The sequence below is a fragment of the Terrapene carolina genome, unplaced genomic scaffold (assembly GCF_002925995.2).
Source record: "Terrapene carolina triunguis isolate 2854851 unplaced genomic scaffold, T_m_triunguis-2.0 Scaffold93, whole genome shotgun sequence".
NCBI lineage: Eukaryota > Metazoa > Chordata > Testudines > Emydidae > Terrapene > Terrapene triunguis.
In genome coordinates this window covers 6,067,045-6,084,541 of record NW_020664444.1, presented here as the reverse complement: position 1 = coordinate 6,084,541, position 17,497 = coordinate 6,067,045, and the positions used below count along the sequence as shown (strand labels likewise).

The 17,497-nt window shown below is 48.6% G+C and overlaps 1 protein-coding gene across 2 annotated transcripts in view; it reads right to left on the bottom strand.

Annotated features, from left to right (window-relative positions):
- CACNA1H (calcium voltage-gated channel subunit alpha1 H) overlaps window positions 1–17,497 on the bottom strand; it is a 205,336-nt gene that overhangs the window by 153,739 nt on the left and 34,100 nt on the right. For both annotated transcript variants that reach the window (XM_024212411.2, XM_024212410.2), the window contains exon 5: window positions 4,024–4,339. In XM_024212411.2, the coding sequence (XP_024068179.2) occupies window positions 4,024–4,339 (316 nt within the window). The remainder of the gene's footprint in view (window positions 1–4,023; window positions 4,340–17,497) is intronic.

Genomic DNA, 17,497 nt, shown 5'->3' with positions numbered 1-17,497 from the left:
CCCACTGCAACTTGAGACCGTTACTCCTTGTTCTCCATGTTGCAAAGTCTGACCTGACTGATTTAGGAGCTTGAGGCTCATTTTCAAAAAATAGCTTTAGGCACTGGGACCTAGATCCTCCAAGAGATTCAGCAGCCTAACCATCACTGCAGTGAGGTGCCTGAACACCTCTTGGTAACTAGGTCTTGGGAGCCTACATCCCACTGACTTTCCATGGTACGTCTACACGGCACGCTCCTGACGGCTGCGTGCAGACTACGTACGCTGCACGCCCCCCTAGCATGGGTTTATATAACGGTTGAGACAGTGAGGCTCTGGCTAGGTGAGTAAAGACACACCTGAACCCTGTGGGTATATACCCTACATGGCACTCTACATCCCCAAGCAGCGTCTCCCACGTTTACACTGCATTTTTAGCAGTGTAGTGTCTTGCTGCCTGCCTGCTGCTAGAGGCTTTCCCTGCCACAGGGAAAGGCTCCAGCAGGAGGGAAGCAGTGGGGAAAGGTTCCTGCAGCCTCCGCCCTTTCCCTCTGCCTCCCCCTTGCCAGAGCCTTTCGCTGGCACATGTAGCTACACGCCGCAGCGTGGATGCAGCTGGCTTTTCACTGCGGCATGTAGCTGCACATACCCTACACGCTGCTGCCAGTGGTGTGCAGTAGACGTAGCCAAGAGACTTGGGGCACATCTACGCTTTGAGGTTCCCAGCCCCAGGAGACAAACCGGCAGCACCAATCAGGAATATTAAAAGTCACGGAGGCTGCTCCTATTTTGACTCATTAATTCCAGGCGGGTACCAATGCATTTTTAAAATAGTGGATGCCTGGGACTTATCTAAACCTTTCTGGATGCATTTTAGAGCAATAGATAGCAGCAGCAGCATAACTCAAGATGTGCCACTGGGACAGCATTTGAAAGCAAAGAAAATATGCGCATCGGCCTATCTTCCTTGGGAGCGGGGCTTCTTAGAATGCTAAGGGAATAGAAGAATAGAGGGAAATTTAGAAAAGAAAATCACACCAATTACAAATGCCAACCGGTAATTATTAGTAATTAACATAATTAAAAGGAAGAAATAACTGGTGACAGAAGCTGAAGAGCACTGATGATGGGAATTAAGACCGTATGATCAGGACATTCCTGCATATCAGAAAGTGGAAGGACCAGATCATGTGAGAAAGGAAAGTACAAACTTTGCAACAAAGTTCACCTATCAATGAGTATTTGGGTCAGTCCTTCACCCCGCCAGCCTTACCTTTTCCCTACTCTTCCTCCTCTCTCTCTGCTTCTCCCTCTCTTCTTACTACTCTCCAATTTAACCTTCTCTTACGTAATTCACCAAACTACAAAGCAGCGGCTAAAAACAACGGCATGTCACGCTCGTCTTCATTGCAGGTCTCACTGCAACAATCTCCCCCCTTCGGCAATACATATGTGTTATTTACCACACATTGCATAACAGTGTAATATATATGCCAACATGCTACACACAGTGAAGGGGAGCAAAACATGGCAGTTCAGGGCTGGCCTTACCATGAGGCGAACTGAGGCCCTTTCAAGATACATTTAAGCAGGATCAACTCCAAAGGCTGTTCTGGAATATATGTGCACAAATCAGATGACCACCCTCTTTCCAAATGCTTTTGTTGCTCTGCGCATACTTCTAACACTTCCTGTAACAGTTGCCAGTGGAGAACGCAGCTTCTCCAAGCTGAAGTTAATAAAAACACATCTACGCTCCACAATGACACAGGAGAGGCTGGTCGGTCTTGCAACCATCTCAATAGAGCATGAGCTGGCCCAGACTGTGGTCCTTCAGGAAGCAGTTCAAATCTTTGCAATCAAGAAGGCACAGAAAGCACCACTTTGATTATTCAAACAGATAAAAATGCCAGTGTTTACGATGCAGACAAGAAAAGTTACATTTGCTGTTCAGGCGTTTGAAAGTTAAGTGTTACTTAAAATTTTTGAACAAGGCATTTTAAGTTGTTAGTTCTCCTTTATTGGCGTAGGTAGCAGAGCAGTACCATGAGAGGAGTAGAACAGGAAGAAGGCAGAACGGAGACCTTTCAAAGTTTTGGCCCAAGGAAGGGGGCATGGGGGCATCATTTCAGCTCCCCGCCTCAGGTGCCAAAATGTTGTGGGCCAGCCCTGAGTAAAGTCCTCAAAAGGGGAAGAGCAAAAGCTGTGAAGATGTCACTGCTACAACTCTGTAGGCTTAGAGCTCTGGAGACTTTCAAAGGACAGCACAGCAACTGCTTTCTAGGTAAGTTTTCGCTAGGAAAAATGGTGTGTTAGCTCATGCGTGGTAACTAACACTAGGTCAAATCCCAGTGAAGAGAAAACAGTTTGTAGCTTTGTTGTGGGTTAGCAGGTCAAGTCAAAAACTATGGGGGAGTTTGGGGTTCATCTTAACCTGCTAACATGTGAAAACTACAAAGTAGGATTTTACCTTGTGTTAGTTACACATTAGCTAACACAAGATAAGCACACACCATTTTTCCTAGGGAAGACAAGGCCTCTATGGTAAGCTGATCAGATGATTCCTGCATGGTAATCTACTTAGAAGTCACTGCTGTTGGGATCGGAAGTGACTCCTCCTTTGGGCTGATCTACACGCAAAGCTGCACCAGTTTAACTAAAGGTTCAGTTCCGTTAAACTGGTGTAACTTTGTGCACACGTAATGCACTCACAAGTGTGTGTTCAAAGTCTGCTTGTGTGCTGATGCACGGAGAAGAAGAGTTGCTACGGCCCTTCAAATTGTAGCAAGCTCATGTTTTTAGCTCTGGAGGTCCCCGGTACAATCCTGGCCAGGCCAGCCAGAAGGCACACGGCACAGATGGAGTTGCATACTTTGGTTTAAACCGGACTTGCCTCAGTTCAGGTTGCACATGTAAGCCAAGTTTACACTGATGTACTCTGTCCACACACAAAGTTGCACCACTTTAGTTACAGCAGTGCAACTTATGTGTAGAAAAACCATGTTCCTTCCATACCTCTTATATAGGGAACAGCTTCAGCCAGACGCTTCTGACCTTATTCCCCAGGTTTGTATTACTCTGGGCTGGTCTTTGTAGAAACTCGCACCAAAGAACTAACCTATTTCTTGTTTCAGAATAAATGTATATTATAGTTTGATATTCCTAAATCAAAACAGAACACTCATTTGGGAAAAAACAACGCCCATGCACGGATGTGCCCTGAAATAACACAAGGTTGGAATTAAAAGTTAAAGTTGGTGTGTAGACAATCCCTAAGCCACAATGGCCTCCGGACCATAAACTTTACTATCCATTGCTCTTGACCTCAGGGAACAGTGCACCAAGGACTTGATAATCTGATACATTACACCTTGGGAAGCCATTTAAACATCTACGGTGAATATAACACACTCCCATTCTGACCTGATTGCACTTTGCACTGGTATAAATGACTGCACAAGGAGAACATCTAAATATACAGCTGTTCATAGATTTTAAGGCTAGAGAAGACCATTAGGATCATCCCATCTGACCACCTGTATAACACAGGCCAGAGAGTTTAACCCAGTAATACTTGCATCAAGCCCATATCTTGTGGTTGAGCTAGAGCATATTTTTTTTTAGAAAGATGTTCACTCTTGATTTAAAGGCTTCAAGTGATGGAGAATCCACCACAACCCCTTGGTAAGTTGTTCCAATGGTTAACGGCCTTAACTATTAAAAATGTATCTTATTTCTAGCCTGAATTTATTGAGTTTCAGTTTGCAGCCACTCAACCTTGTTATGCCTCTGTCTGCTAGATGAAAAACCCTTCTACTATCAGAAATCTTCACTCCCTTTTCTAAAATGTATTGATAAATATCATAGTTTGCCTCTCGCCAAACAGCACAGAGTTTATTCTTTGGTTCATTTACCTGACACGTCCCATCTATTTACCAGTTTCATTCTATTGCAAGCATATTCCTTTTTCAACTAACATCTGTCAAAACCCCTTCAAGCAACATGGGAAAAAACAAGATAAAGCAAACAGTTGCAAAATCCTACCTGAAAAATAGCTATCCAGGCATAGCCAATGTTATCAAAATTAATAGCTCCATTGTGCGGGTTTACATCCCCTGCCTTGCATACGTTGTAATATTGGTTCCAGTTTATGCAGGCGTTCCTGTTGCTGAAATCTGGATTATACAAATTTTGGTTGTAGGAGTCCATGCTCAAGGTGCACTCCACCCTGTACTCCTTCCTGTTTGGGATATTGGAGCATTTCTGCATGCCGTTATCCCGATGGGACGAGCAGATGAATGGATTCTCCTCCCCTTCTTCCGGCTGGTAATACGGCTGCGGGAGAGTAAAGTTGTATGTCCTAACGGGAAAAAAGCAGATGAGAGAGAGTCAGTGTCTTATACCATCATTTGTTTCATCAGAAGGAGATGCCGTGGCCTGGTAGATGCTGATTTTGACACGGGATTTAGAATTGCTTTTCTCCTCAGACTCCCAAAGTGGGTTAAAACAAGGTATGGATGGAGCACAGGGAAAGAGTGGCAGAACCTCACCTAAAAAAAGATCTGAGTGGACCGGAGTTAAGAGTGTTATTCTAAACCAGCAGTCTTGGAACTGTACCGAATACAGTGAGAAAAGGGAGTGTAAGCCTAGGGTTAGTAGAACTCGAGTTAGCAGACCCTGTTAACCTAGGGCTGGAGTGAACCCAGGTTAGGAATTGTTGAACCCTGGGTCCCAACCTGGGGTTCCAGTGTCTACACTACATTCTGCAGGCCCGAGTCCAACCACTCATATTCCAGGCTTCCTAGCACCCTCCAAAAATGTGGCCGCTCTAGCCTTTGTCCACTGTGCAATATAGCTAAACTTGAATGTCCACCAAATTGACTTTCCAGAGGACAAAGAAAGTCGGCCCATAGGATTGTGGATACTTTTGGCGGATTCCCAGAGCGCCAATCCGATGGGGTTGCATCAACATTGCAAAGCAATAGGGCTTGAACCCTGGGTCCTGGCTTGATTCAGGCTCAGACCCTCCCCGTGGGATCCTGGGACCAAGCCCTGGGTTAACACGATGTGTGTGTAGATTAAAACAGGGTTTGGCTTGAGCCTGAGTTTGAACCCTGGGCTTACACTGCAGTGTGGACGTACCCTAATGCCAGATGATAGGGAAAAGTGTCTAAGGCTGAGTCATTTCTTGGAATAGCAGAAACTGACCGACAGACCAGGACAACAACACCGTAATGATGGAGGAAAGAATGAGAAAAAAAAAAAAAAAAAAAAAAAAGAAAGCACAAAATGCTTACAAGCATTTCCAAGTTCTCAGATGTGTATGGGCTCAATCTTGCTCCTACTGAAATCAGTGGGAACCTTGCCACAGACATCATCAAGAGCAACCTCACGGAGACAAGCCGACAAACAGCATTCCTGGGAGGGAGGGCTAGTTGATCCCGGAATCATCTCTCTGGGGAAAGGCTCAAAGCACTGGAGAACGTACCCCGGAGGTGGGGGTGAACTAGAAGACCCAATAAGTCTTCTCCATCCCTAGTTTTTTATGACTGGATTTTATTAGATACCCATAGTGGATCGGACCTTGCACACTGACAGTCTACTGCCAAATATGGATGACTTATAGATGGGGAACTCTAAAAGTCTGCTCTGAAAACCTGAGGAGAAGGGCAGGGCCTGAATTCTTGCCTACAACAGAAAACTGAAAAACCTGAGATTTCCATCTCAGCCACTCCATGCCCAACTGCCCAGACACAGAGTTTTTCTTTGGAATTAGACAGACAATGGACATGAATTACATCCAGATTTCTTAACTCCTCCTTTCTATGAATCCAGACAATAACTGGGTCTCCACAACGGTCTTCTTTGCAGCTGTCTTCCTGTTCATTCTCTGTTCTATTCACTGGCTGCCCTGCTGGATGCCCTGAGATTTTAGTGACTGTCCTGTTGGCCTGTGAAATCCCCCAAAAGTCTGAATTTAGTGCTCAAAGTTTGAGGTTAGGAAAAAGTTATGCCATCCTGGCCTCGCCCCTTTCATCCAGTGCTCATCTTTCAAACACTTCCGTGCTTATTAAAGTGCAGAAGTCAGTAATTAACTTAGAAAGACATAGGAGAACAGGGATTAAACAGCGTACAGCTCTCCCTCAGCAACGGCCTCTTACAGAGTGTCAATTCTGGGATCCTGCACAGAGATGTAGTTAAATCTGCTGATGCACCCTCACCGCCAGACCAGGTGGGTCCTATTAGTTGCAGGAGCCCAGAAGTGTAAAAAGGCTTGAAGTCTCCCTCTTGGGCAGAGGCAACTCAGAGCAGGGGCCGGGAGGTTCTGCAACCCTACAAAGAACTAAGCTGAAGAGGAAGCTTATGTTTTGTGGTCCTTAAGAACACAGGAAAATGCTGGGATCAGGGAAGAGCTTTGGCCACTACCCTGGCTAATATGCGTGTGACTATGTTGAGTGTAGGCCTATTCAATGAGCCTGATACAACTTCCATTGAAGCTAGAGGGAGTTATACCATTCATTTCCAGGGGAGCTGGATCAAGCCCTAAACCGGCGGCACTGTTCCTAGATCAGAACTTAAGTCACTTCCCTGCCCCAGCTGGGTTTGTTCCTGCCCCCTCCATATTCCATCCCACCTCCAGCATTTCAATAGTTGGATCCGCTTTTTATCCAAACTACCAACCAGCTACAGGGCTATCACACATGCCCTGCCCACCCTATGGTTCCATTCCTTGGAGTATCCTCAGGGCCAGAAGGTGTTAAGGGTCACCCTGATTATACTTATTCGTTGGCAGAGAGAAAGAGTGTTGCCATGACCAAGGAACAGTGGCATTACGGAAACCAGCCAGGCTGGAGTCTGCAAACAGGGAGGGCAGTGGATTTATCACGCTAGCTGGCAAACATCAAAGGAGGATGAATGCTTGAAGATCTGTTTATTTACCGTCTTAGAGAAGTGAAAAAGCTGCATGTAAATGGTGTGATGTCCTGACCCTGAAATGCACCCATACAAATGCATAATCCCACCGTTTTGCCATCGTTTTAGCCAGTGGGTAGACGTGCCTTCAGTTCCTCACTCACCAGCTGTCTAGGGACCACAGACTCAGCCAGCCAGGGAACCGCCTTGGAGTCAGGAGGAATTGAGTCCAAGCATAGAAGCTGGACGGGGCGAAACTCTGAATTCTAGTAGCTTGGAGAGTTGAATTCCAACCCCCACACCCAGGGCCAGGCTATGGGGCTGAAGCACAGCTCCCCTGACAGGACCCCTCTGAGCTATGGGTAGGAATAGCAGCTGCAGGGGGGAGGCATCCATATCCATGCAGAACCTGCGGTCCCGGCCCTGGGCTTGCCCCGTCATTGCTCTCTGCGCTGGCTTATGCAGGGCTGGCGTGGAGACCCTTTGCAGCACAGCAGGTGCGGAGGCGAGCCGCCACGGCGAATGCTGCTCACGCAGCGTAAACACTGCTGGGAAGGCTGCCGGCACTATAACAACCCTCTCACCCCCCCCCCAAATTGGCGGGTCCCCAATTGGGAGCCAGCGCAGCGTTCGGTGGGAGTGCCCCCCCACACACACGCCCTGTGAGGGAAGAGCCGCAGGTCCCACAGAAAGAGGCGACGGCTGAGGGGCTCTCTCCTGTTCACTCAGCGGGCTCGTTAAGACTAGACTAGCTTCCCCGAAGCACTGCCCTTTGCCTCAATTAAGCAGTGACCCCGGTGTCCATCTCCCGCCTGGCAGGCCGTGGAACTCGTCTCTGAACCAGACTCATTAGTCTACAGCTTGGGAGATAACGTTTTTAAAGAGCTGGAACCAGGGCCAAAGGTTCTCTCCGCCGCAGGTCTCCAGCCGCCCCGCCACCCTATCCCTGGCTGCAGGCGGGAACAGAACGTTCCCTAACGCTCGGCTGCTTGAACTCTTGCACACACAGGGTCCTCCCCTTCCCGCGTCACCTCCTTCTGTTAGAGAAGCCCGCACACTTTTCCCTTTCAAGCTCGACACTGAAATGTTCCCAGCTGCCATTCAGCAGGTCAGGCCTGGGCAAGAAGCAGGGGGATTGCCTTGCATACTGCGGCAAGTTATCACCTGAAAAGCTGGCCCACAGCAGCTTGGCTTTAATGAAATATTTATTCCTTGCTGCTCTCTGATTATTACTACTTTGGGAAGACGCCCGTTTGTCAACCTGACCATTGCAGCTGTCTCTTGAGGTAACGGCTGTTCTCCGGCAGCACAGCAGCTCTGAGGGGAGCGAGCATGGAGGAAGGAAACCAAGAGGAACACCAAACAATGTGTCTCTCCCCATCCTTCTCTGGGGGGAAACCTCAGCTTGCTTTCCTTTGTTTCTTAAGGACCACAGACCAACATGATTTTGCCAGGGCAACCTACTTCCACCTCAGAAAGAAGGCCCTGAGAATTGTGGGGGAGCTCAATGGCGCTGACCTGTTAGAGGAAGTCTGAGGCTTATGAGATTGTCCAAACGGCTCTTCCAGGGGTTCCACTCCCCTCACATGACCACCCCCCCGCCACAGCACTGTCTCCAATTCCCGGTCCTTTTGTCCCATCCAGCTCTGGCACCAGGAAGCCACAGCAGAGACGCAATTCCCGGTCCTTCCCCATTCTGCCTACAAAAGTCTGCTTCTGCTCTCCACTGCATGCCTTTCTGTGATGAGGCTCCAATGGTCTCATAATTAAGTGTGGGGAGTTTGCCAAAGGCTAAGACGTTTCGCAGGGGGACAGGAGGCAAGATGTGGATACATGCAGGTAGGAGAACCCAGTTATAGGTGCAGCATAGAGCCCCACAAAAATCTAGGACTGGCCGTGTTCTTTGTCCCCAATAGCATCACAAATGGGGTTAGGATAGTTCTACCATAAGGCCTGCTAGTTAACTTCAGTTTTATGCTGCATCCTGCTAATAAGGGTGGCCACACCACTGTGATGTCATGTCGGTGCGTCACAAGCCCAACGTTGCCAGGTCAGGAAGTTGGGCCAGTCCATTAGTTCATCACAGCTTCATGTCAACGCAGCCAAGTTATTTTGTTGCTGCACTATGGTGCAACGTCATCCCGCACTGGTGCAACAGCACAATACAAAGCCCCAACAATGCCACATGCTGACAGATCACCACCACGTTTCCTGCAGGTGCAGGTATTGCAACATCAGGCTCACGACACAGTCTCACAACGTTACTCATTTTTTCCCCTGCAGGATCAATTTTCAATAGGTGTCAGCTAGCAACAGGTCCGAAACAAAACCCTGGCTCCAAACTTCATGGCATGGGTCCACCTCCAGAAGTGGCCTACAGCAGAAATTAACTAATTAGCAAACTAGAGAGAAGCATGGCCAAGAGCAGCCATTCTGTGGTTCCTTTGGAGTCCTCTTTCTTGCTGAAAAAGTCAAGTTTGCCTCACTAAAAGCAACTCCCCTCTTGGTGCATAGAACAAACTTCAGACAAACCCAATTTCCAATTAAAAGCAATTTGGCTTTTCAATAAATCCATCTCCAGGCATGTCCCTGGGAAGAGCAAGCCGAGCATTAACAAGGAGTGAATCAGCCATCTCAAACTCTTTCTGTTGTTGCAGAATTTAAAAAAAACCAAAAGCACATTACCAAGGGCTGTATGCTTATCTCCAATCTGATTTAATTAGTCTGGGATTCAGTTTATGGTTCTGGAAGGCTAAGATAACTGGGAGCTTTAATTGCTGCATGGCTGGTGTGTGCCTTTTCACTAATCTTTACTTACACCTGTAATTTCTGGGGCAAAGCAATGGAGTGTCAGAGCCTTGGACTTTTCACACTGTTTGTCTAGCACTCGCGCAGATCCACTAGTACCAGTAATGTTGAAGTGCTAGTGTAGAGCAAGCACAGATACTTTACCACTGGTAAACACCGCAGTGGGATAAAAAAGGTTTAGCGTGAAAAGTGCTAGTGCAGACACGCGATCTGCTCTGTACAGCACCATGCACATCTAAGGTGCAATGTAATAATTAAATAAAACCAATCAATAGATAAGGAAAAAAGCCATAGGGCTCAGATAGAACTTAGATTTAACTTTCATAGAATCATAGACTATCAGGGTTGGAAGGGACCTCAGGAGGTCATCTAGTCCAATCCCCTGCTCAAAGCAGGACCAATCCCCACATTCAGGGCAGGGGCCGAGTCCTTGTTTCTGTGAAGTGCATAGTGAACTTCTAGGTACTCGCTAATGAGAATTTAATTAAATCCCGGCCATACTGCTTTACTTTTAACCTATCGCTTTAAGCCTTCACCTAAGTCCTTCTAAAAAGATATGGCACTCAGTAACTGTGTTCCAGCACAAACTTTGTAGGGCAGCGCTGACGGTAGGCGTTGCTGTGAACATCATTCACTGTGAAGTTCGTCTCCTCTGCCCCCCTGGTAATTGAAACACTTCTCAAACCAACATCCAATCAGCTCCATGGATTGGGAAATGGAGCGAGTCAAATGGATAATTTGCTATTTAATGGGGAACTGAGCTAGTTACATGTCATTTCCCACCCAGCCACCCACGGGTCACCCTGCTCTAGACGGGATTCTATGATTTTTCTGCTCTACTGCTGCTATTGTTGCTTGGAAAGTGGCGTTCTGCTTTTGACTCCTTCCACAACCCTGCTAGCTCTGTGAGTAATGTCCGTCCATCTGCCACCTCCAGCACGAAAGTCCTTGCCGGCCAGACTGACCTTTGGGTGTGGAAGCGGAGGACTGGTGGGAACATCTTAAATAACAAAATCGGACCAGAGGGCAACTGAGAACACATGTCTGTGAGGTTTTCAGCAACTCTGGGTATATTTACTTATGGAATCCCTAAGTGCAGGGGAAGTCACAGCAAAGCGTCTAAGATGGAGGCCTGAGGTAACGAGCATATTGCAACTAGAGAAGCAGAACCGCAATGTTCAGCTCCATCTCCTCATGATTCCAGATTTCAGGGGCCTAGTGGAGCCATTAGCTAAGCAATAATGTGAGATTATCGGGGGGCAGGAGTGGAGAAAGAATAGATTTTTCTGTTATAAAATATCAAAAAATAGCTAGCTCTTCTCTGGCACTTTTCCTCAGTAGTTTTCAAAGCTCTTTACATAGGCAGACAGTAGCGTTATCCCCATTGTACAGGTGTGGAAACTGAGGCTCAGCAGTTAGATCTAAGGCCCGGTTTAGAAGGGGTGTGTAGGAAGATGCGCCCCTAACATTCATCCCTGCAATTAAATGATTGCTTCAAGACAGGGGCTATCCACTCACCAAATCTCTGAGCCTGCACCAGCCATAATCTTGTCGGAGACTGCACGGTTTAGCAGTTAAAACTCAAGGAAGCAAGCACGTGGGAAGTCCCAGCTAAACCAATGGCTCCTGTGCAGTTTATCTTATTCATCCACCCAGGCATTTTTGAGAAACGCATCAGTAAACCAAGCTGGGAAATTGCTACCAAAACCGCAATAAAAAACTGGAGTCTGCTTCTCTGAGCTGAAGAGGCCCAGGGGAAATAAATGACATCTTATTTATATGGAATCCAGGACCTGGAAATAGACAGAAGCGTGGGGGCAGGGATCTCTCCCTTATCGGATTTGCTTCAGGATGGCACAGGCAGATGCAACACTAGCTGAAGTCAAATGGGGGTACAAAGGCTCAGCACCTCTGAAAATCCAGCTGCCTATTGTGTTTGGTAGAGATTTACGGGGCCTGTACACCGATGAAACCATTCAGCACAAAACTCTGTTTTTTCTTCGTCCTGTATAATTCGCCTTTTCCGTGGAGAAATAGCAAACACACAAGCTCAGCCGTTCAGATCCCTTTTTCCAGGGTTGAAAAAGAGATCTGAACGGCTTTGCTAAACTAAGGGACAACCTTAGAACAGCTCCACAATGGAGCTAGGACGACTCACAGCAGCTGAGGATCTCCCTCTCCTTCCAGCTCGGGCCCAATGCATCAGATAAAACCCTGTTTCCCGGCTCAAGGGCGGGGTCTAGCCATCACCCCCAAGGTGAGATATCAGTCTTCCCCCACCCCAGTCTCTCCCTTCCTGTTCTTGAAGCAGCTGGTTTTCTGGCCCCTTCACTGGAGAGCCGGAGTGAATGCGGATTGCTATTAACTCCTTATTTGCCAAGGCCAAGGCGAGCTCTCCGTGCCCTGTCTCAGGGCCTCACACTGGGCCCCATATCCGGCCCACAGGACGTGCCACACTATACAGAGCGTCTGCATCTTGAGTTGAAGAGACAGAGACGGCACATTAAAATATTGCATCTTCCCGGCCTGCCCGAATTCCTCCTGCCCACCCACAAGCCTCTTTTGTTCCGAGGGAAATTTCCATCCAAAACCAGGCTGAAGAACAGTCCGAGTGCTGTATTCCTGCTGTTCTTGTTATGTGACTGAATGCTATGTCGTCACACTGAGAGAGGGAGATTCTTGTGAAGGATTAAAATGTGCCGCGGCACACGTGTATAAGTGTGTGGAGGTTTTCAGGGGAGAGAGAGAGAGAGAGCAGAGCGCATGGAGGTAGCTGAAAGATTTGGGGGAGGGGAGAGGAAGAAGGAAGAGTAAAAAAAACCAAAACCCCACACACCAGAAGAAAGTTTGCTTGGAACATAATCAGCAGACATCCCCACTGTCTGCAGTTGGGCCTTAGAGGAACAAAAGGCACAGGAATGCACCTGACATATGCTGGAGGCTGCGCGTGGGTGGAAGCCGCGTGGGCGTGTTACATCCTGTGCCAATTGTCTCTTCAACGTGGCCTTCTCAGAGAGTTTGATTTTCAGCAGCCCGCTAGGCTGCAAAATAACCAGGGAGAGAATGACTGTAATACAGGAAGCGGTGACCGGGGGAGAGAGAAGACAGACAGCTCGGGGGGTTGCTAATGGGCTGTGTCAGTCAGTCACTGGCTGGTCGGAGCCCAGACTGATAGGGAGTGAGAGGCATTGCCTCAGAGGCTCTGGGTGAAACACACTGGCGGTCTCAGCGCGGTCCCGGCACCGCTGGGGCAGCAGCTGGCTTGTTCCTGCAAAACACTGGATTTAAACGCAGCTCTAGCACAAATGGGTCCAACCCCCAGTGAACGCACTGGGAACTGCTCACGCTTACGCTAGGGCAGAGCAAGTCGGAGAACCACTTTGTCAAGCAAAAGGCTGTTCAGCGTGGGGGGATGCATGCTGAATCTGCAGCGCCATCGCAGAACAAAGGCTGCGGGGGCTGATTAAGCCAGCCATGGCTCTCAGGCCTGAGGGAGCAATCGTAGGGCCTCTCTGCACGACACAGAGGGAGGTCTGGGAGCAGCAGCAGCTGAGGGCGACATGAAGAGCCCCATTTTGGCCTCACTTTCTTATTAGTCAGCACTCTTCGCACGATACGCTTACCCTGGGAAGCAGCATCCACATGCGGCCCTAGTAAATCTGTTATTGATGGCTGCACTTTCCCTGTCCTGGTGGCTCAGCATGCAGCGCGCTGCGTTCCAAGGAGCTCCGGGTACTGCTCCATAAATTCCATTTGACTTCCTTGCCGTGACCTTTTAGATGCAGCGTATGGAGAAAAACCAAACCCGATGTAACAGCAGTTCCAGCTACTGCATGGAAATAGACCCGGAGCTCCCCTGCCTCCCGCCGTTCTCATTTACTGTTTGAGACCGTGACATTTCTGGCCCAAATGTTCCCTTTGACAACGTGATGCAAAGCAGCGTTTCCAAGCGCTGTGCTGGAGGGGACGGCTTTTCCTCTTCCAGCCCATAGGTATGAAAGACCATAAATGCCATAGAGCCACACGTCTGAAACCCACTAGCAGTGACTCAGCACCCTCAGCCATCCAAAGGAGACAACAACATGCAGCTTCTACTGCCGGAGTCTTGCAAATGAGACTCAGCAACCTGTGGTTTGTGTCAACCGGGCGTGGCTAACATGGAGCCAACCCCCAAACCTTTCCCACTTTGCATTGTGCTGTGCGTTGGCTGACTTTGCAGCAAGGTAACTGTAGCACAGTCTGGTAATGTCTCTTTAAAATCAGTCCTGTGCTATCACCAGAGCGCCTCCCATTGGAAGGAGTCTCTCACCTGATGCAGACACACCCATGGTCTGCATGGTCAGAGTCCGTAGGAGCCAGCTTGCTATATATCTAATAAAGAGACTTTATCCCCCCGGTCTCACTCTGGGGCTGCAGGAAGATACCCTCAGCTGCTTGACGGTGTTAGAAAGCGCAACAGTCATCAGCTCCGGCGCAAGGCATCAGCATACTAAGCAATTCCTTAGGGCCCTGAGCAGCTCAATGGGTCCCTCTATTTGCTGTCTATTATGTGTTGTGTGTAGGGGGCCCCCAAAATATTTCTGCTTAGGGCCCCCAATGGGCTAGCACCGCCTCTGACAGTAACAAACCATGGGGATGCCTAGCAACTGCCTAGTTTTCCTCAGTAGTTAACAAGCTCATCCTTGTTACCCGGGTCTCCTGAGTTCAGTTACAGGGCAAGTACTGTTTTGCAAAGGCCTTCGAACTTGTAAGGAAAATCTACATGTTCCCACGTCGGCAAGAGAGAAGTTTCTGCCATTAGGTGCTCTCTCATCTTGTAGTTCCGGTTATCCAGAGAGTTCCTGGAATTACAGCAGCCTTTGGTCTTAACCAGGCGAAGACAAGGGCATTGGAGCCCCACATGCTCCAACTCCTGGGTTTGCTGACAAGACTATAGCAGCAAACAGAACAAAAGTGGCTTGGGCTAAGCAAGACAGTTCCACCCAGTGAGGTCCAGGCAGTGTGTTACTCTTCAGACTCCTCATGTGTCCTCCTCTGGAGTTAAAACTATTAAGCAGAGGAGAAACATAAAATCCCCCGGAGTGATGGGGAGTTGGAAACCTGCGTCTTGGATCCTAGCAGGTGTGCTCAGTCCATAGGTGTGCGTACTGCTGCAGGGAGAGCCACCATGAGAAGAAGGATGGTCTTGTGGCTTAGGCGTTGGCAGGGGACCTGGAAGATTTGGGTTCAGTTGCCAGTTCTGCTGACTGTGTCCTTGGAACAAGACACTTGCCCTCTCTGGGCACCAGCTTAAAAAAAAAGAAGGCAATTTTGACCAGAATCTGTTTTGATCCATTCGTGGCATTTCAGATGACATGCCCCTCAACGCAGCCTCTAATTGCTCACCCAGGAAAACCAGCCCAGGCAGGAGTGCAGTAGATGAACCACTGTAATGAGCCAGACAGATGTCAAACTAAGCAGAGGCTCATTACCTTCAGTGGCCCACACTCAACCTCCTTCCCCAACTCTGGAACCAGGAGCACACTGGTTGCTAATGGCTGCGGGGTCGGGTCAGGGCTCCATCTCTCATGGGTAATTATAATTAGGATTCCACCCAGAGCAGAGCTGGATTTTCAAAGGGGGAGAGACCAGCTGGATTGATGATTGGACAATTAGCAGCTGATGGATGCCAAAGCCCACTTGCTGGCGGTTGTTTCATGTTTAAATGTGCGGACAGAGACACGTGCCATAATCACTGAGCATGGACAAAGGATTCAAGAGCGATCCAGGCAGGTGTGACCGATGCATGCGTGTGATGTCAACCCCCTAATCTTCCACCCTGGTTATTATGAAAACTGTCCATCCCAGTCCAGTGTAATCAGACACAGTGCAATGCTCTATGGCACACACGCGTTTGTAGCTATCTGTCCTCCCAGCTGCAAGTCAGTTAATACATGTTTGTCTTCCCAAATCAATCTTTTCCATTGCACCCTCTCTTCCTCCTGGGTTATATTTAAACTCTTGATTTGATACACTCCCCCCTGTACATTAAAACTGGGCAGAAGGATGGTAAATATGGCTAGTGAAACAAAAGGTTGGTGAGGGCAGAGAGATGGGCACCATGCCAGACATTTCTGCTAGAGGTTAAATGTTGTCTGCAGCTGTACCACCTTGGGCGGTGATCTAACAAGCTAGGTAGGGTCAGATCTGGTCAGCGTGTTGGCGGGAGACTTCTGGGGGAAGCCCGGTTAACTAATGATTTTTGAAGTGGAAAAAGGTTTGCGTGTGAGGTTTGGAGGGAAGTTTGGCTTCGTTCTTACATTATCAGGCCTGTTTTTTTTCTGCCTCTTTTGCTCAATTTTGCACCTGCACTAAAATCACTTTTAAAAAAAATGAACATCCTCCACAGAGGGCCAAACGCAGCCAATGGGCAGCCACAGCGTTGGGTCCACTTACGCCAGGACTGATTTCTACAGAGAGTCTTTGCCGGCTCTGAGTAACCAGGGCTGCTCCTTTGGGTCTGTGCTGCTAAGGAGACCACAAAATTGAGACTCCACTTTCCCCCCTTTCCATCCCATTACAAAAAGCTGGCACTGCGGCTGCTCACTGAACAATGGCTGCTCTCTACGTTGACTGTAGTGGCCATAAGAAAAAATCCCATGTCATGGTAGCAATGTAGCAAAATGAAGATCCTTTCTTGGTGTCCAGTTGTACCGAGTGGCCTGTCAGCGATTCCAGATGGGTAAAAAAAAATGCCAAGCAAAACCATCATCCAATGGTAAAGCGCCGGTGAGATCCATGCACCAAATGGAAGCTACTCATCTGAAACCGCCTACCTGGTTCAGGCGGGGACAGGCCAGGTGGTTATATCGTTATTTGCAAATAGACATCCTTTGCATAACTTGCTAATGGCTGTGAATCCACTCATCACTAGACCCCTGGGCTGGGCGGACAAACGCACCAGAAATGAAGAGCGGATTAGCACCTCTTTCTCTGCCAGCGGGCCTGTCTGTCCGTCGTGCTTGCTGCAGTTGTATGTCTAGTGGAGATGTAGGATTAACAACGCGGTCCAGTTCTAACACAGGCAGTGGCAGTCCAAACTCCCCGCCCATTGCCGTGCAAGCATGCCTCAGTGCCGGCTCAGAGGAACTATCCTCCAGGAAGGAAGGCAGTAGTTTATCTTCATCTACAGGCTTTGGAGCTCACGCTGAGCACGCTCCTGCCAGGTGCTGAGTGCCCTGGATGTCCCATGAAGCCAGGGGGAGTTGAGAGCACTCAGCACTTCGCGGGATTGGGCCTTTCAAGAGGAAATTCTTCTCCAGGGGAAATCAGACTGACAAATCCGCTGGCTTAAGGAAAGCCAGAAGGGCCAGTTAAACTCCACTCACAAGCACCTTTCACACAAACCCACAGAGCTGTCTGCAATGCCCTATACCTACTTCCTCAATGCTTTGAAAAAGCCAAGCAGCCAAAGGCACTGCGGCGTGGAGCGGCTCCGGAGTTAATTAAGACTGAAGTGCTCGTGTTCTACCTGTCCGGCAGCGTGAGCTAAATACGACACATCACAGCTCTTTCGCCGCATTTCTTCAAAGGCTCTAAGGAGGAGAAAAATGCTCTTACGAATAATGGCATGCGAGGAACAGCCCGCCAGCAGCCTGGGCAAGCCGGAGGTGACCTGGATTCTTTGTATTTCTAGAGTTAAAGGTTCATTCTGGATTGATGGGTGGCAGGGGCAAGCATCTGGATAGGCTGCTGGGTTGAACCTGTTGCTGACACACACACACACACACACACACACACACACACACACACACACACA